The sequence below is a fragment of the Pelobates fuscus genome, chromosome 5, assembly GCF_036172605.1.
Source record: "Pelobates fuscus isolate aPelFus1 chromosome 5, aPelFus1.pri, whole genome shotgun sequence".
NCBI lineage: Eukaryota > Metazoa > Chordata > Amphibia > Anura > Pelobatidae > Pelobates > Pelobates fuscus.
Window position 1 is genome coordinate 349,569,360 of NC_086321.1, and position 16,933 is coordinate 349,586,292.

Sequence of the window (16,933 nt, forward strand, 5' to 3'; positions counted from 1 at the left end):
TCACATTATCAAATACCTATTCAAATAATACAATGAAATGAATTTGGATATTAATGTTACGATAAAAAAAAGTTATTTTATAACTAAAAATAATAAAATACCTATTGCAAATGTTTTACGTTAAAGGGACCCTCTTGCACCAGAACCACTGCAGCTTAGAATAGTAGCTTTGGGGCAAAGATACTCTCCCTGCAGTCTCAGCAGTATTAAATGCTGCCTTTTCTCAGAAAAGGTAGTGTTTACATTATGGATCGACCAATATTGCTTTTTTAGAGCCGATACCGATAATCTGTGAACTTTCAGGCCGATAGCTGATATCTTGCCGATATTCTGTACATTTACCATTTAAAAAAAAATAAAAAAAATTCTTAAGGTAAATGCACAAAATATACATGCCACATGTAGTGGATGCAGTGTGTTTAGACAGGGGAGCTGTGTGTGTTTGCCTAGTGGATGCAGTGTGTATTTGTGTAGTGTGTATAGTGAATGCAGTGAGTGTTTCTGTAGTGTGTGTATACATAGTGAATGCAGAGTGTGTGTTTTTGTGTAGTGTGTGTATAGTGAATGTAATGTGTGGTGTGTGTAAAGTGAATGCAGTGTGTGTAGTGTGCGTAAAGTGAATGTAGTGTGTGTAGTGTGCGTAAAGTGAATGCAGTGTGTGTGTAGTGCGTGTATAGTGAATGCAGTGTGTGTTTGTGTAGTGTGTGTATAATGCAGAGTGTGAGTGTGTGTTTGTATAGTTGTGTATATAATGAATGCAGAGTGTGTGTGTATAATTAATGCCGTGTGTGTAGTGTGTGTGTGTGTTTATAATGCAGAGTATATGTGTGTTTGTATAGTTGTGTATATAATGAATGCATTGTGTGTTTGTATTTGTGCAGTGTGTGTATATAATTAATGCAGAGTGTGTTTGTATTTGTGTAGTGTGTGTATATAATGAATGCAGTGTGTTTGTGTAGTGTGTTTCTGAAGGGATGTAATTTGTTCCCATTTAAATGTAGTACTCATTTAGCAAAAGGCAGAACAAAGCACAAAGCAAGATTTGCTGAGAATGCTAGCAAATGTACACTCTGCCTGGAATCTGAATGAAACTATGCTGCTCTTATATTTTTTTCAGAAAATATGTCATCTCCGCACTTGTTACCAATTTTATTTGTAATATTTATATGCTTCATTTTTTAGTCCCCTTTCCCTGCTTCTTACCAGGGAGGGGGGATATAGTAGTCCCTGGTGGTCCTGTGGTTTGGTAAGTACTGTGGGAGTCCCAGCACCAAGCGCTTACTTACCTCCCAGCAGCTCCTTCATCTCCCTGTGTAAATCTCACGGCCCGTAGTGCCGCACGAAGCGTTGCCATGGTAACCCGTGACAACGCTCTGTTGGCCGCGGGACTCGCAAGATTTGACATGGGAGCTGGAGTAGCTGCTGGGAGGTAAGTAAGCGCTTGGTGCTGGGACCCCCAGGCTTGTAATGGGTCCCGGCGGTCCTGGGAGGTATTATCGTCAATATCGGTATCTATATTGGCCAATACCGATATTGCCGAAAATACCGAATATCGGCCGATTATATCGGTAAAATCGATAATCGATCGATCCCTAGTTTACATTGATGCCTCTAGTGGCTGTCACTGGTGAGGTACTGCCATTTTACAGGACCGACGTTCATCGACTTCATGCTCAGCATGAAAGTGCCGAACGCACCCCATAGAGAAGCATTGAGTTTTTGTATCACTATAAGGAGATACTGATTGTCGCAACAGGACAAATTATCTCAGCTCGCGGAGGAGCAGGGGTCACCGTGAGACCGCAGCAATGGAAAGTAAAAAGAAAGTATTTTTTTTTTGTTTTGTTACTTCAAGGGGGCCCAATAACTAGCTAGTACAAGACTGCAACCTTTGGAATACATGTTTTTAATCCTAGACTTAGTGTTCTTTCAAAAAGAGTTACTCTAACCCAAAAACATTTTTTTCTGGAAGCACTTGTGTTCATTGAAGTAATCCTTCCAAACCTGGTGCACAACCACCCAAACTAAAAAAACAAACAAAAAATAAATAAACTAAAATTCACCTAAATGCAGTGCCAAGGCCAAGTTATCCCCAGAGACCAATCTTTCTTTACTAATATTACTCCAACTCCCAGAAGCTCTGCATGCTGGCGTCAGGGCCCAGTTTTGCATAGAATTGATATTAGCCAGCCCAAACGCTTGCTCTGGACAGGATAATGACTCCCAATGATGCTGCCAGAGTTGAAATCACACTTCAGACAACAGAATGGTTAATCTCCGTATGTGCAGTGTTTCAAAGCAAAATGCTGCACATACAGACTCCAGGCACCATGACCACTTCCAGTCACTGAAGTGGTAATAGTGCTTGGTAAACTCTTTAAACATGAAGACAGAACATATCATGACAGTGTAACAAAGAGATACTCCACTGCCCAAACACAAAATAAATAAAAATCACTGTTTAGTAGATATCCTCCAAATAAAAACTTGCATTAATTAAATCATAATTTTTTTCATTGGTGGTATATAAGAAAACAGCTTGAAATAAACTGCAGTTCTGCTGCTTTCGCAAGCCCTCCCCTTCTAACCCCACCCAGACTTTCTGTGGCGGTCCAATCACAGACTTCCCAATGCAGCTCAATGAGAAGTCTTTGCAAGGCAGCTGCTCTGGGCAATTGCTGCCTCTTGAGTTTAGCTCCACTGAGCTAAACACTCAGGAAGTAACAGGACATGTTGTCTGATTGACAGCCAAGCGTGTGAACCAGGTTAATTTATAGAAGTGTACATTTCTATTGAAATCTGCTCTTTTTGCAAAATAAATAAATAAAAAAAGAGGACACACTCTTCACACAAAGCTTTTCAGCAAGCTAAAGTGCTTCAGGGGTCTGGAATAAAAATTCAGGTACATGAAGGTCATATTTAACTTTAGCTTTCTCTATACTCGTGTAAACACTTGATTAGGGGGAGGGTGTAGAGAGATGCACACGGACAGTATATGCAATGAAACTTACCAGCTTGATAGCTACATATTCATTGGTGTACAAGTTTTTTCCTAAGAAAAATAAAATAAATAAATGGTTGACATTGAAGTTCTCAGTCACCGTGTGAAACATCATTTGAAGTGATTTTACCCATTCCCATTTAACTATATCCACCCACTAGCGTGTTTGAAGATCACTGTCAGCGCTCCTTCACAATCTGGCAGGTCCTTGACAATGACTTAAGCGAGGAGACTGGAGGAAGCACAGAAAGTGATCTGCAGGTATCACAGATGCAAACCATAACGTCCATTAACCTTCATGCACAGATTAAAGCTCCCATGGGTAGTGGCACAGGGGAGACATGCCTTCATTGCTAGCAACTGTGCAGCAATAGCGGCCCATTCTCTTCTTTTTTTATTACAACGAGCAGACACTGGCTGCTTGCTGTTTAGCAGACATCCCACCACTCGGGGGCATGTGAGAGACTTAAAACTCTGACTTGTACTAAAATGGAAATGCATAGTGACCACCCCACAGACTTTTATTAAAATATATATATATATATATATATATATATATATATATATATACACATTATATTGCCAGGGAAACTCATTAAAAAGGTCAATTAATGTACTTCCAAAGCACATTTTTATGGACAATATTTCTCATGCAGCCAACCTCTCTTTTAGAGCCTGAGCGTTATTGACTGTTTTCAGCCGATAAAATGAAATCAAAGCTTTTTAAAAACCAAACAAACACATTGTCAGAGCCAAAATAACAGGGGAAAAAAAACTAATGTGTTTGACTCCAGGTCCAAAGAATTAAATGCTGGTTAAGATTTTAACATTTCTATGCAAATGTCAAATAAAATTAGTTTCATAAAAATATTAAGGCGTGTGCACTCACCAAGACGTAGCTCTCCAAAGTTCCCACATCCAATCTTCTTTCCTACCCGGAAGTTTGGTCCAACCATTAAGACCCCGGAATTGGCCCCAGTGTTCCGGTTACCCCTCCCTGCCCCTCCCCCAACTTTAGACATCCTTCTTCCCACTTCCTCAGATTCACCCTTTCCTTCTTTCTGGTCAAAATCCATCAGTTTGTGGTAACCGGGCCTCTCCACGGTTACGGTGTCTACCAGGGGATAGGAGCCAACCTGGAAAGACACCCACCCCTCCTGCTCCCCACCCCCGCCACTTTGAACCGTCAACAATGAAAAGACATTGCTTCCCACAGAAAGGGAAGAGCAGTCTCCTCCCAACTGGGTGTCTTCAATTGACCTGAGGATAAACTGGAGTAGAAGCGATGTCTCTTGAGCAGAGTTCTTGATTTCCACCAGTCTCTGTGAAGGAAGTCATGTTGATGAGATGTTTTGGTCACTGTATATGGCCCTGAGCTCCTGAAAGAAACACAGATAGGTAGACAAATAAGCACATGGAAGATCTAGTACCTATTTCAATGGGAGAGATGGAATAAATGGGAGTGACATACCAAAGTCCTAAACACACAAAAAAAATATCTGTCTGTAATATTGTTGCAATGTATGAATAAAATATATTTGTATACACTTTTTATGTACCAGATTAATTACACAATGTAGGATAATATTTTTTCATATCAAATAATTTACCACCAAAATCCTACTCTACCCATGTGTCAAGATGGATAAAGTTTTGTGTCAATTGTAACAGGGATTTCCAAGGAGACCATGTTTTCTCAAAACGTTTGCATCATTTAAGTGTAAGTACTGGCATTTATTCTTAATTTTAGTTGAGATTAAATCTTTCTCCTAGCTCGTGCACTAAGCATTTGGTGCATTTTCAGTTCATATATGAATGATATCTTGACCCTAAGACAATGTGCATTGCCAAAGACTTGTGTTTAAAGGGAATTACATCTGGAAAGGAGAGTCACAATGCTACGATTACGGACTTTGTTATTGAGGTGGCACAAAGGAGGTGTAGTAAATTAAAAACTACTCTCCGAAACAGCCAGATTTTCAGACAATTCCACCAAATATAGGTGAGTGTGCCCACAGAAGATAGGCAGCGCCAACATAAGGGAGAAGACTTCAGATAGAGTTTGTGTTTCCTCTCTGGTGGGAGGTACAATCTATAAATGAGGTTCCTTTGTGTCTCTATCTGATTAGAAGTTATAACACTGAGTTACACATTTTAGGGCACCAATGTCACAAACCCAGTCTTCTGCTGATAAGGTGATACCCCCTTCCTTCTCCAACTGAGATAGGCAGGATACCTTTTGAGGTTATTGCCCTGTAGGAGAACATAGCATTTAAAAAGAAGTTTAGATTTAGTAGGTGAATCCCAGCACAGAGTTATGATTTTATTTATACTGATTATGAGTGTTATCCGTTTCCAATGGGAAATAGGCATATCATAATATGAGACTCTTTAATTAGTAGATAAGGAAATATATGTAGATTCTAAGGGATGTATCAGTTGCAGGGCCTCAAATATAATTTCCTACTGTGATATAGAAAATGAGCTGCAAGGTTAACTCCTTTCTGGGACCATTAGGATAAGTGGAACTCTGGGGCTACACAGATGACAAGGAGGCCAGAGACAAAACTCTGTAACCCAATTTTAACTTTGAAATCACTAAGTCCCAAATGTGAAATGAAGGCATTGTGGTTTGGTAAGTGAAGGTGTTTTGGGGACATGATCCATTAAGGTTCCATAGTAAGGGTAGAAGTAATTTAAGATACCGGTGCCCGTGCAGGTTATTCTGACCATTCTAATAAACAAACATTCATGTTTATTTAATACAAGCATATAAAAATCTTGCATTTTAAAGAAACACGACACTATTAAAATGTGCAAATATCTAGCCATTAAAATATTTCTAAATAAAAGGTATTCTGTCCCTTCTCTATAAAGGTGGAACAAAAAGTATGGAATATTGAGAATGATTTTATTTTAAGGCATTAGATCTGAATATTTGTGGATGATCTAGAAGTTAAAAAAAAAAAAAAGGAGGTACTAGTTTGATAGGTCAAATGTGTGTTTATGCTTAAAGGGTTACTCCAAGCACCATGACCACTTCAGTGATTTGAAGAGGTCATGGTGCTTGAAGTTTGTATGTGCAGTGTTTTGCTATAAAGCGTGCTGTGGTGGTGCTTGGAGTGACCCTTTAAATATAGTCCTTAGGAATTTTTAAAAATGAGTCCTGAAAGTGTTAACTATAGTAATTTTCACCACTAAGCAATAAACGTCTACAGAAAAGGTGTTTAAACAACAGCAGAATATATAACGGTTCAGTCACTCCGGCATAACAGAAATAGCAGCTTTATTGGGGCAAAAACAGCAAAATTGTTACCCTACCGGGTCTTTATCAAGCTTAAAGGAAAACAATCCGTTTTCCTGGCACTGGAAGTACCCTCGCCCTCCCACCCCCCAATCCCTGGTTACTGAAGGGGTGAAAACCATTTTAGTCACTTACCTGAGGCAGCGACGATGTCCCTCGTCGCTGTCTCCTCCTCCGCGCCGCTCCTCCTACGGTCTCCGCCGGCCGGTGGGCGAGACTGATCCCGCCCACTGGCCGAGGAGACCTAATGCGCATGAGCGGCAATGCCGCGCATGCGCATTAGCGCTCCCCATAGGAAATCATTGAAAAATATTTTCAATGCTTTCCTATGAGGAAATAAGCGACGGTGAGGGCCTCACACAGCGTGAGGACGTCCAGCGTCGCTCTAGCAAAGAAAATCTTTATAAATCAGGAAGTGACCTCTAGTGGCTGTCTAGTACACAGCCACTAGAGGTGGAGTTAACCTTTTATAAAAAACTGCAATAATTACACTTGCAGGGTTAAGAGTAGTGGGAGTTGGCACCCAGACCACTCCAATGAGCAGAAGTGGTCTGGGTGCCTGGTGTGTCCCTTTAATAAAGACCCAGTAGGGTCAAAACGTTGCTGCTTTTGCCCCAATAAAGCTGCTATTTCTGTTATTCCGGAGTGACTGAACCGTTATTTATTCTGCATATCTTGAAAGGGAGGCCTGGCCAGCCCTAGCTTCGGGGCACCTGGGTTATTTGGTGAGTGCGGTATCCAGTACGTTTCTACTAATTAAGCTACAGCAAACGTGTTCATGAAGATATTTGTAAAAAATAAAATGCTTATTAAATTACATTTTTATAATTTTATAAAAATTCTCAATATTGCCCAATCCCTTGACATGACTCCAGCCACTCTTGGGCAACCAAAATTATTTCTATTTGGCCATTTTAAATAAAGGAAGACCCCTCCTACACCAGAAAGTGATTCTCCCCAATCCGTAGAATATAATTTTGATTTATAAGGAGGGAAAATATCCAATTGTCCTCTGTACAGCAGGAAAGTATGGGATAAGCAGTTAAATCCCAAAAAGGTGGTCCCATCAACACACAGAATGTCTGTAACTGCTCAATAAACTGATACCAGTAATACTCCACCTGCTCTTAGTCTATAGATAGTACAGTTCACAGTTTAAAAAACAGGCTGTGTATTACCAGGACTGCCCTGGATCATCTCTCACTATGGGAAGGGGAGTGAGAAAGCCTTCCATACTGAGTGGAAGGTGTGCACACAATAGGGACAAAATTGAGACTGCCAACCTGGACCTAAGCGTGCCATCTTAAAACAGCAGTGCTTTTTCTAAACCACCATCAATATAAGCCACTCTCAGGCATGAAAGTGAGCCAGGGTCCTCCAAGCACCATGTACTTTATCCACTGTCAACTTTTTCTTGAAAATTAAACTTTTTCCACTCTGTAAAGTGCTGTCTTCCATAAAGAGAAGCTATTTAAAAAGCTTGATTTCTGAATTATAAAACATGCTAAGTTTATAAGGGCTTGCAGAAGCAATGAATTTCATCCAAATACCAATGAATTCTATAATCCAGCCCGTTGCATGTGCCCTTTACACACACACTGTTTACTCCCACCATTTCTGTTTTCGTCTCTGGAGACACTAACAGCTATCTGTCTGCCTACATGCGAGTTGCAAGCAGCCTGCTCAAATATGCTTGACTTCCTGTGCTCTCAAAGCAAGACACTCACTGAAGGGGAAAGACATAATGTCAGACAATCTAGACCGTCTAGAAAAAGATTGAGTGCAGGGCAATTCCTGTTTATTGTTGACAATAATTTGCAGTGTCGAAGATGCTGGCATCATTTATTACTCCCCTCCCCACCTAACAAGAATCCCTACTTCCAGCACTGACCTAGGAAACTGTATTTAAACCCACAACATTAAATTGGTTTGGCAAGACAGAACTCAAATAAAACACATTGTACAGGACTCAATAAAAAACAAACAAACAAAAAAAAAAACACAAAAGTGTGTGAGAACGGACTGTGTCTATTAAGACTTAAAAGGGACACTATAGTCACCTGAACAACTTTAGCTTAATGAAGCAGTTTTGGTGTATAGAACATGCCCCTGCAGCCTCACTGCTCAATCCTCTGCCATTTAGGAGTTAAATCCCTTTGTTTATGAACCCTAGTTACACCTCCCTGCATGTGACTTGCACAGCCTTCCATAAACACTTCCTGATACGTTTCCACTATATAGTAGTGATGGGCAAAAGTACCTAACACTCACATAGTACCCGAAAGAGTTGGTAGTACTAGAAGTAAAAAATATATGTATATATAGGGGTAATTGTAGTTTCAGTCACCGCAGCTCTATATGTGTTAAAACTGAAACCTATATTATACTAGGATTGCTACTCAAGTCGCTAACGGCTTCAAAGTGGAGAGGAGAGAAAAAAATATATATTTGTAAATAGAAAGTTAGTAGTGGTCCTAATCCAGATAGAAATAAAGGCTCATGTACCTTCGAGGGCACCCTTTACCTAAAATGCTACTCTCACACTTACCTGCCCACCATGCCCAAATCTACAGTTAATACGAGGCTAGAAATTAAATAAAGTAACAGAGGAAAACTAATCCGTAGTTTGCAAAAGAGGTAGCTAAATATCAGTTGCCGCGACTACATTGTACTGGACAGCTGAGAGGTCTGCACTGGGCTTATTAGACATACAATTACTAGCGCTATAGTAGTAACACCGACTGATGTCAGAAGATGTATTGTACTTTAAAAGACACATTACTGGGAGTAATATTGCTGTGGAGCTATGTGATACAGTCAGACACACCAACAACATGAAGTTCTAGAAAAAGATTGACCATGGCTAAAATGAGGTATAGCGGAATTTAAATAGGGGTTCTTCGGAGGTCTGTACCAATGAGATCACTAAAAACTTATAGCATACTATAGGAAACTATTGAATTGTAGTGAATTATTGAAATATCTACTCAAACTTGTGTCATGCGGAGCCACTTATAGTCCACTTTATTATTTCAAATGCTGTTGTCTCTATCATTATCAATTTGTTTAACTACCTACTCCGAGACATCAAAAAAATGATAAAACACCCCCAAAAAAACAAAAAAAATTGTGGGTAGTTTTTTAAGACGTAAAACAGATCTAATCCATTCTTAAACACTTAACCAAAATACATACCTTTTCAGTGATTTTATTTATAGACTAAGAGCAAAATTGCTATCCAAGACTGCAGAGATTGCTATTGCTCCACTCACCCCTGATGTTAAGACCCATGCTAGAACCCAGCCTACTTGTGCCTGCCAGTCATCGGAGCATTGAATTGTAAATAAAACCCTGCTTGTCGACATCAGACACGATGCCCACGTTAATTTTTAGAAATGATAACTTTGATATAAAATGTATTAAAGAATCTTAATAGAAAATATCAAAAATAATTGTTTCAGTGCATTTAATAAAATATTTGACTTTGCTAACCAGAAGTTACTCTCCAGTGGAAGCCTGGAGGGCCCATTGCATTATCACTAGGAGTGAATTTCCACTCAGCTGTGGCTAGTGGGCGAGTGGAAATGTTCTGCCATGCTATTATTCTAAAAAGGAACACCAGGCTAACTCATTGTACAGCGCTGCGGAATTTGTTGGCACTATATAAACAATAATAATATGATTGATTAAAACTACAATACAATATCTATTGAATGACCTCTTGTCAAAACAAGTAGCTTAAATCTTATAAACATTGTACGTAATAACCCCCATCTAACAAGTGATTCTAAGGCCTTTGTTCATCCACTTTCACTTTTACTTTTAGTTCACACCTTGATTATTGCAAATCACTCCTCTTTAGTATTCCCAGTAACCACATCGCACCATAATAACATGTTGCGAATGCGGATACAAACATAAAAAGCCCTTTTTCCACTCCTCTTTCATTTACAAATAAATGTCTCCTTGATCACTTTGCTCAGCTGTTGACCTTTTATTCCCGTCTGCTTGGTCTCACATTGCTAATTCTCACCTACAGGATGTCTCAATGGTCAAACCATTCCTATGGAATGCTCTACCTCCTCCTATCAGACTTTAGCCAAAGTACCATATTTTCAAGAAAGATTACTTTCCTTGGTATCTCCTCTTGTTACAGTAGACCACCTGGCTCTTCACATATAACCTGTGTTTCCCCAGTCCAATTTACTCTCTCCACGGTTCCATCATGCACCCCTTTCCCAAGATTAACAAGACACAGTCATTATACCGGTCAACCCTTTCTCTCCTTACTTAATGTATTCCTAGATTGTAAGCTCAGTTTAACAGGGCCCTGTTCAACTCTTCTCTCTGTCAACCATTTGTGGTCACATATATCCACTGGAAAAGGCTACAAAATATGTTGGTGCTACATAAATAATAAAAATCATCAGTATAACTATGTTCCTAGAGAAAAACGAATAAAACAAGGTTATAATGATATAAGTGCTGTGGTGCAGTAAGAATATCCAGATATAGGCAAGCTTTGCTTTGTGAAAAGCTTTGTCCTGCGTCAACAGCCCTTGATGACTATGCACACCTGACTTGGATAGGGAGAGTCATAGGATTAAATGCCAGAACATGTAACTAAACATGTCCTGGTATGTCAAGGACTCAGTTTCTCAGTTACACTTACAGTGTCCAAATCAGAGATCATCCTAATGTCACTACACTGCTAGATAAAAGGGTCACTGAACACCTAGGTAAAATGCATGATCCAGAATAGGTCGAGGTTCCACACATGCACAGCCCGTGGATGGGGGGGTAACCTTTCAAATGGAGGATTAAACTTGAGGGTAAAAAGCACAATGAAACATGAAGAGCTTGGCGTGACACATTCAGAAATCACAGACATGCACATGATATTTATATAAACTGTTTGGGTATTTAGCTATGGACAGAATCAGATGATCGATGTGACATTTTCATCACGGAAAAAAAAAATAAACAGAGAGAGGGCAAGTGCCTTGAAGGAACCCAGACCACATTATCTCCCCCATTTTAACTCTGCAGTTGAAAACCATACCATTCTGCAGGATGGTAAAAGGTTGAAGGAACACTCCAGACTCCTGAAGCAATTTAGCTTGCTGAAAAGCTTTACATGTGAAGAGCGGGTCCTATTTTTTTTTTTTTCCAGGGATGTCAATCAGGCAGCATGCAACATTTAGCCTTTTTTTGTCCATATTTTGTGTACCATGTGCACCCTGATGTGAGGTGTGTGAGTGTGAGTGTGATTCTGGCCCCCTCCAACTAAACAAAAAAGTTTGGTCCAGAGCTGAGGCCAAGTTGTCACTATAGCCCGACCTTGTCAACGAACGTCACTCCCCCTCTCTGCAAAGGGATATCAGGGAGGACAGGCAGAGGGGAGTACATTGGCAGCATGTCACTATTGGACACCTGTTGTCAGCATGTTGATGACAAACATCCAGTATGCATAGAACTGATATTAGGCAACCCAAAAGTCTTGTTCCAAGCTGGCTAATGCCGACCTAATGAAGGCGACGGAGTTGCACCTCCAACAGCAAAGAACTAGATCTCTCATAGTGAAACAATGCACATACAGACTCCTAGCACCATATCCACCTCAGATCACTAAAGTGGACACGGTGCATAGAGTAACCCTTTAATGCATTATCTATAACTCATTAAACAAATAACATATACAATAATTAATACTTTGCAAGGTTACATTTTGTATGTTAAATTGTCACTTTTTTGGTGATCTTTGCATATACAAAAAACCCTAATCGGACGTTCGGTGTGCAGCAGCCAGAAGAAGAGCACAAAATTCCAACGCACTCCATAGGAGTATTTCATAAATTTTTTTATCTTTATAAAATACTCAAAAACAACACTGCCAAAATTACATCAGCACTGTCCCTATTACACCAACACACATGGTTGTAAGGTTATAATCTATTGAGAGACCATCTTCATTTTTACAAGACCGTATTCTATTTATAAATAATACCTTTCCATAATTTGATTTTCCTATAAAGCAGTGTAAACATTGTGTCCATTTAATATTTGTGTTATTGCCTAACAGTGCTCTCTGTAGCATGCAGCACTGTGCTTTTTATAATTTTAATCAGTAAACATGTGTTTATTTATATTTATATAATCTACTGCTCAATATTAGAAGTTAAGGTATCCCTCTGTATAAGGAGCGAAGGGTCTCTGTGTTTTCTTGAACTCTGTATTAAGTGTGATGTTAACGCACATGATTGTAAAGTTATCATAATCTACTGAGACACCATCTTTACTTTTATCTGACTACTCTGCTTATAAGTACTATTTTGCTATAATTTATTTTTCCCTATAAAGCAATGTAAACATTATTTGTTTTATTATCTGTAACATGGTGCTGTTTAGCATTTATTATTCAACTCACTAAACATACTTTTGTTCATGTAATCTACTTCTCTATATTAGAAGTTAATGTATACCTCTATATTATAATTTAAAGCATACCTCTATATTAGAATGTAAAGCATACCTCAATATAAGAATTTAAAGCATGCCTCTATATTAGAAGATAATGTATGCCTCTATATTAGAAGTTAATGTATACCTCTGTAGTAGGAGTTAAGGTGTACCTCTGTATTAGGAGTTAAGGTGTACCTCTGTATTAGGAGTTAAGGTGTACCTCTGTATTAGGAGTTAAGGTGTACCTCTGTATTAGGAGTTAAGGTGTACCTCTGTATTAGGAGTTAAGGTGTACCTCTGTATTAGGAGTTAAGGTGTACCTCTGTATTAGGAGTTAAGGTGTACCTCTGTATTAGGAGTTAAGGTGTACCTCTGTATTAGGAGTTAAGGTGTACCTCTGTATTAGGAGTTAAGGTGTACCTCTGTATTAGGAGTTAAGGTGTACCCCTGTATTAGGAGTTAAAGTAAACCCCTGTATTAGGAGTTAAAGTAAACCCCTGTATTAGGAGTTAAAGTAAACCCCTGTATTAGGAGTTAAAGTAAACCCCTGTATTAGGAGTTAAAGTAAACCCCTGTATTAGGAGTTAAAGTAAACCCCTGTATTAGGAGTTAAAGTAAACCCCTGTATTAGGAGTTAAAGTAAACCCCTGTATTAGGAGTTAAAGTAAACCCCTGTATTAGGAGTTAAAGTAAACCCCTGTATTAGGAGTTAAAGTAAACCCCTGTATTAGGAGTTAAAGTAAACCCCTGTATTAGGAGTTAAAGTAAACCCCTGTATTAGGAGTTAAAGTAAACCCCTGTATTAGGAGTTAAGGTATACCCCTGTCTTAGGAGTTAAGGTTCCCCTCTGTATTAAGAGTTAAGGTTCCCCTCTGTATTAAGAGTTAAGGTTCCCCTCTGTATTAAGAGTTAAGGTTCCCCTCTGTATTAAGAGTTAAGGTTCCCCTCTGTATTAAGAGTTAAGGTTCCCCTCTGTATTAAGAGTTAAGGTTCCCCTCTGTATTAAGAGTTAAGGTTCCCCTCTGTATTAAGAGTTAAGGTTCCCCTCTGTATTAAGAGTTAAGGTTCCCCTCTGTATTAAGAGTTAAGGTTCCCCTCTGTATTAAGAGTTAAGGTTCCCCTCTGTATTAAGAGTTAAGGTTCCCCTCTGTATTAAGAGTTAAGGTTCCCCTCTGTATTAAGAGTTAAGGTTCCCCTCTGTATTAAGAGTTAAGGTTCCCCTCTGTATTAAGAGTTAAGGTTCCCCTCTGTATTAAGAGTTAAAGTTCCCCTCTGTATAAGGAGTTTAAGGTGTACCCCTGTATTAGGAGTTATGGTGTACCCCTGTATTAGGAGTTATGGTGTACCCCTGTATTAGGAGTTATGGTGTACCCCTGTATTAGGAGTTATGGTGTACCCCTGTATTAGGAGTTATGGTGTACCCCTGTATTAGGAGTTATGGTGTACCCCTGTATTAGGAGTTATGGTGTACCCCTGTATTAGGAGTTATGGTGTACCCCTGTATTAGGAGTTAAGGTGTACCCCTGTATTAGGAGTTAAGGTGTACCCCTGTATTATGAGTTAAGGTGTACCCCTGTATTATGAGTTAAGGTGTACCCCTGTATTAGGAGTTAAGGTGTACCCCTGTATTAGGAGTTATGGTGTAGCTCTGTATTAGGAGTTATGGTGTAGCTCTGTATTAGGAGTTATGGTGTACCCCTGTAATAGGAAGTATGGTGTACCCCTGTATTAGGAGTTATGGTGTACCCTTGTATTAGGAGTTATGGTGTACCCCTGTATTAGGAGTTATGGTGTACCCCTGTATTAGGAGTTATGGTGTACCCCTGTATTAGGAGTTATGGTGTACCCCTGTATTAGAAGGTAAGGTGTACCCCTGTATTAGGAGGTAAGGTGTACCCCTGTATTAGGAGTTAAGGTGTACCCCTGTATTAGGAGGTACGGTGTACCCCTGTATTAGGAGGTACGGTGTACCCCTGTATTAGGAGGTACGGTGTACCCCTGTATTAGGAGTTATGATGTACCTCTGTATTAGGAGTTATGGTGTACCTCTGTATTAGGAGTTATGGTGTAGCTCTGTATTAGGAGTTATGGTGTAGCTCTGTATTAGGAGTTATGGTGTAGCTCTGTATTAGGAGTTATGGTGTAGCTCTGTATTAGGAGTTATGGTGTAGCTCTGTATTAGGAGTTATGGTGTAGCTCTGTATTAGGAGTTATGGTGTAGCTCTGTATTAGGAGTTATGGTGTAGCTCTGTATTAGGAGTTATGGTGTAGCTCTGTATTAGGAGTTATGGTGTAGCTCTGTATTAGGAGTTATGGTGTAGCTCTGTATTAGGAGTTATGGTGTAGCTCTGTATTAGGAGTTATGGTGTAGCTCTGTATTAGGAGTTATGGTGTACCCCTGTATTAGGAGTTATGGTGTACCCCTGTATTAGGAGTTATGGTGTACCTCTGTATTAAGAGTTATGGTGTACCTCTGTATTAAGAGTTATGATGTACCTCTGTATTAAGAGTTATGATGTACCTCTGTATTAAGAGTTATGATGTACCTCTGTATTAAGAGTTATGGTGTAGTTCTGTATTAGGAGTTATGGTGTACCCCTGTATTAGGAGTTATGGTGTACCCCTGTAATAGGAAGTATGGTGTACCCCTGTAATAGGAAGTATGGTGTACCCCTGTAATAGGAAGTATGGTGTACCCCTGTATTAGGAGTTAAGGTGTACCCCTGTATTAGGAGTTAAGATGTACCCCTGTATTAGGAGTTAAGGTGTACCCCTGTATTAGGAGTTAAGGTGTACCTGTGTATTAGGAGTTATGGTGTACCCTTGTATTAGGAGGTAAGGTGTACCCCTGTATTAGGAGGTAAGGTGTACCCCTGTATTAGGAATGAGGGGTCTCTAGCTCTCCATATTGTGTTCTAGAACTCTGTATTAAGAGTGATGTCATTAAACACTGTGTCTCTGCCTGTATTAATGGTTATGTGGGTTAATCTGAGTTTGTGTGTTAATATTTGATATCTGTATATTCCCTGTGTTGTGTGCCAGGCTGTGTGTGTATATTTGTACCTGGTGCTGTGTGAAGTTGTGTAGCACACACTGGGTGGTGAGGGTTTGTGTATGTTTGCGTTACCTTCTCGTCTCTCCACTTCTCACCGCCTGGGGCCTTGGTTTCAGGGCGTCCCCGGATTCTCCCGAAATCTCATGCCGCCTCCCGTCGCACTCTACTCCGCTGTTTCACTCTGGCGAGCTAACGTTACGCAATTGACGTAAGGAGCTCGAGGCTGGCCGCCACGGGCGGCGCGCATGCTGCGTAAGCTCGTTTCGTGAATCGAACCCTGGGAGAAAAACCCTACGGCTAGGCTTCTGTTGGTTTACTCATGCGCAGGTCCCCCGGGTTGGGCATTGCACGGAGCCATCACTGAATCCCCGTATCAAAACTACATTACGCAATCCGCGTAACTTCACTTCGGGAATAAGCCATGCGCTGAAGGGATTTCTGCCAGAACCTCCCAGTTCACGACGTCTTGGGTGCTTTACGGCATACCTAAACATTGGTTTAATATACATTATTCAAAATAAAAGTTAGACCAAACACTTTGCATCCAAATATCACTGGGTAGCTGTAATATGATTTGGGTAGAGCTAGGTTTATTATCACTTTAAAGTGATATTATCACCTGTAACAAGTTTTCTGTTATAATCCCACAGTATTGATTTTTTTAAATAAAGTTATACTTTTAATTTATTTATTTTTGCATTTTTTTTTATATAAATAGTGTCTCTTGCACAAAGAGCATTATTGACTAAACTGAGCTTTTTGGGGGACTAACCAGGGATTTTGTTTCCCCCATGTATTGGCCACTATAAAAATTGTCAAACATTAACCAATCCAGCTATTTTTCTGTGCTATTTTGGGTTAGAATGTGATAAAAAAAAATATGGTTCATGTCAACCGTGTTGTGGGATTAATATTTTTATTTATTAAAGTAATTCAGTCAGAAATTTCTTATCGTTCCCATTTTTTTTTTATATAAATTTTTATTTTTCATCATATGAAAAAAAAAAAAAACATGCAGGTATACTGAGAAGTGTACTACATTCTACACTGGGGTTTGATTACTAAATTTCAAATTGTAGCACTCTGAAATCTTAAAGGCATAATTTAAGCT

The 16,933-nt window shown here is 39.5% G+C and overlaps 1 protein-coding gene across 1 annotated transcript in view; it reads right to left on the reverse strand.

Moving 5' to 3' along the window:
- Positions 1-16,186, reverse strand: part of CSNK1G2 (casein kinase 1 gamma 2) — a 38,830-nt gene extending 22,644 nt beyond the window's left edge. Inside the window, exons 1-3 of the mRNA XM_063455888.1 lie at positions 15,895-16,186; positions 3,891-4,380; positions 3,012-3,052 (exon numbers count right to left, since the gene is read on the reverse strand). Of these exons, the coding sequence (XP_063311958.1) occupies positions 3,012-3,052; positions 3,891-4,077 (228 nt within the window). The 5' untranslated portion in view covers positions 4,078-4,380; positions 15,895-16,186. The remainder of the gene's footprint in view (positions 1-3,011; positions 3,053-3,890; positions 4,381-15,894) is intronic.
- Between the last annotated feature and the right edge of the window lie 747 nt (positions 16,187-16,933).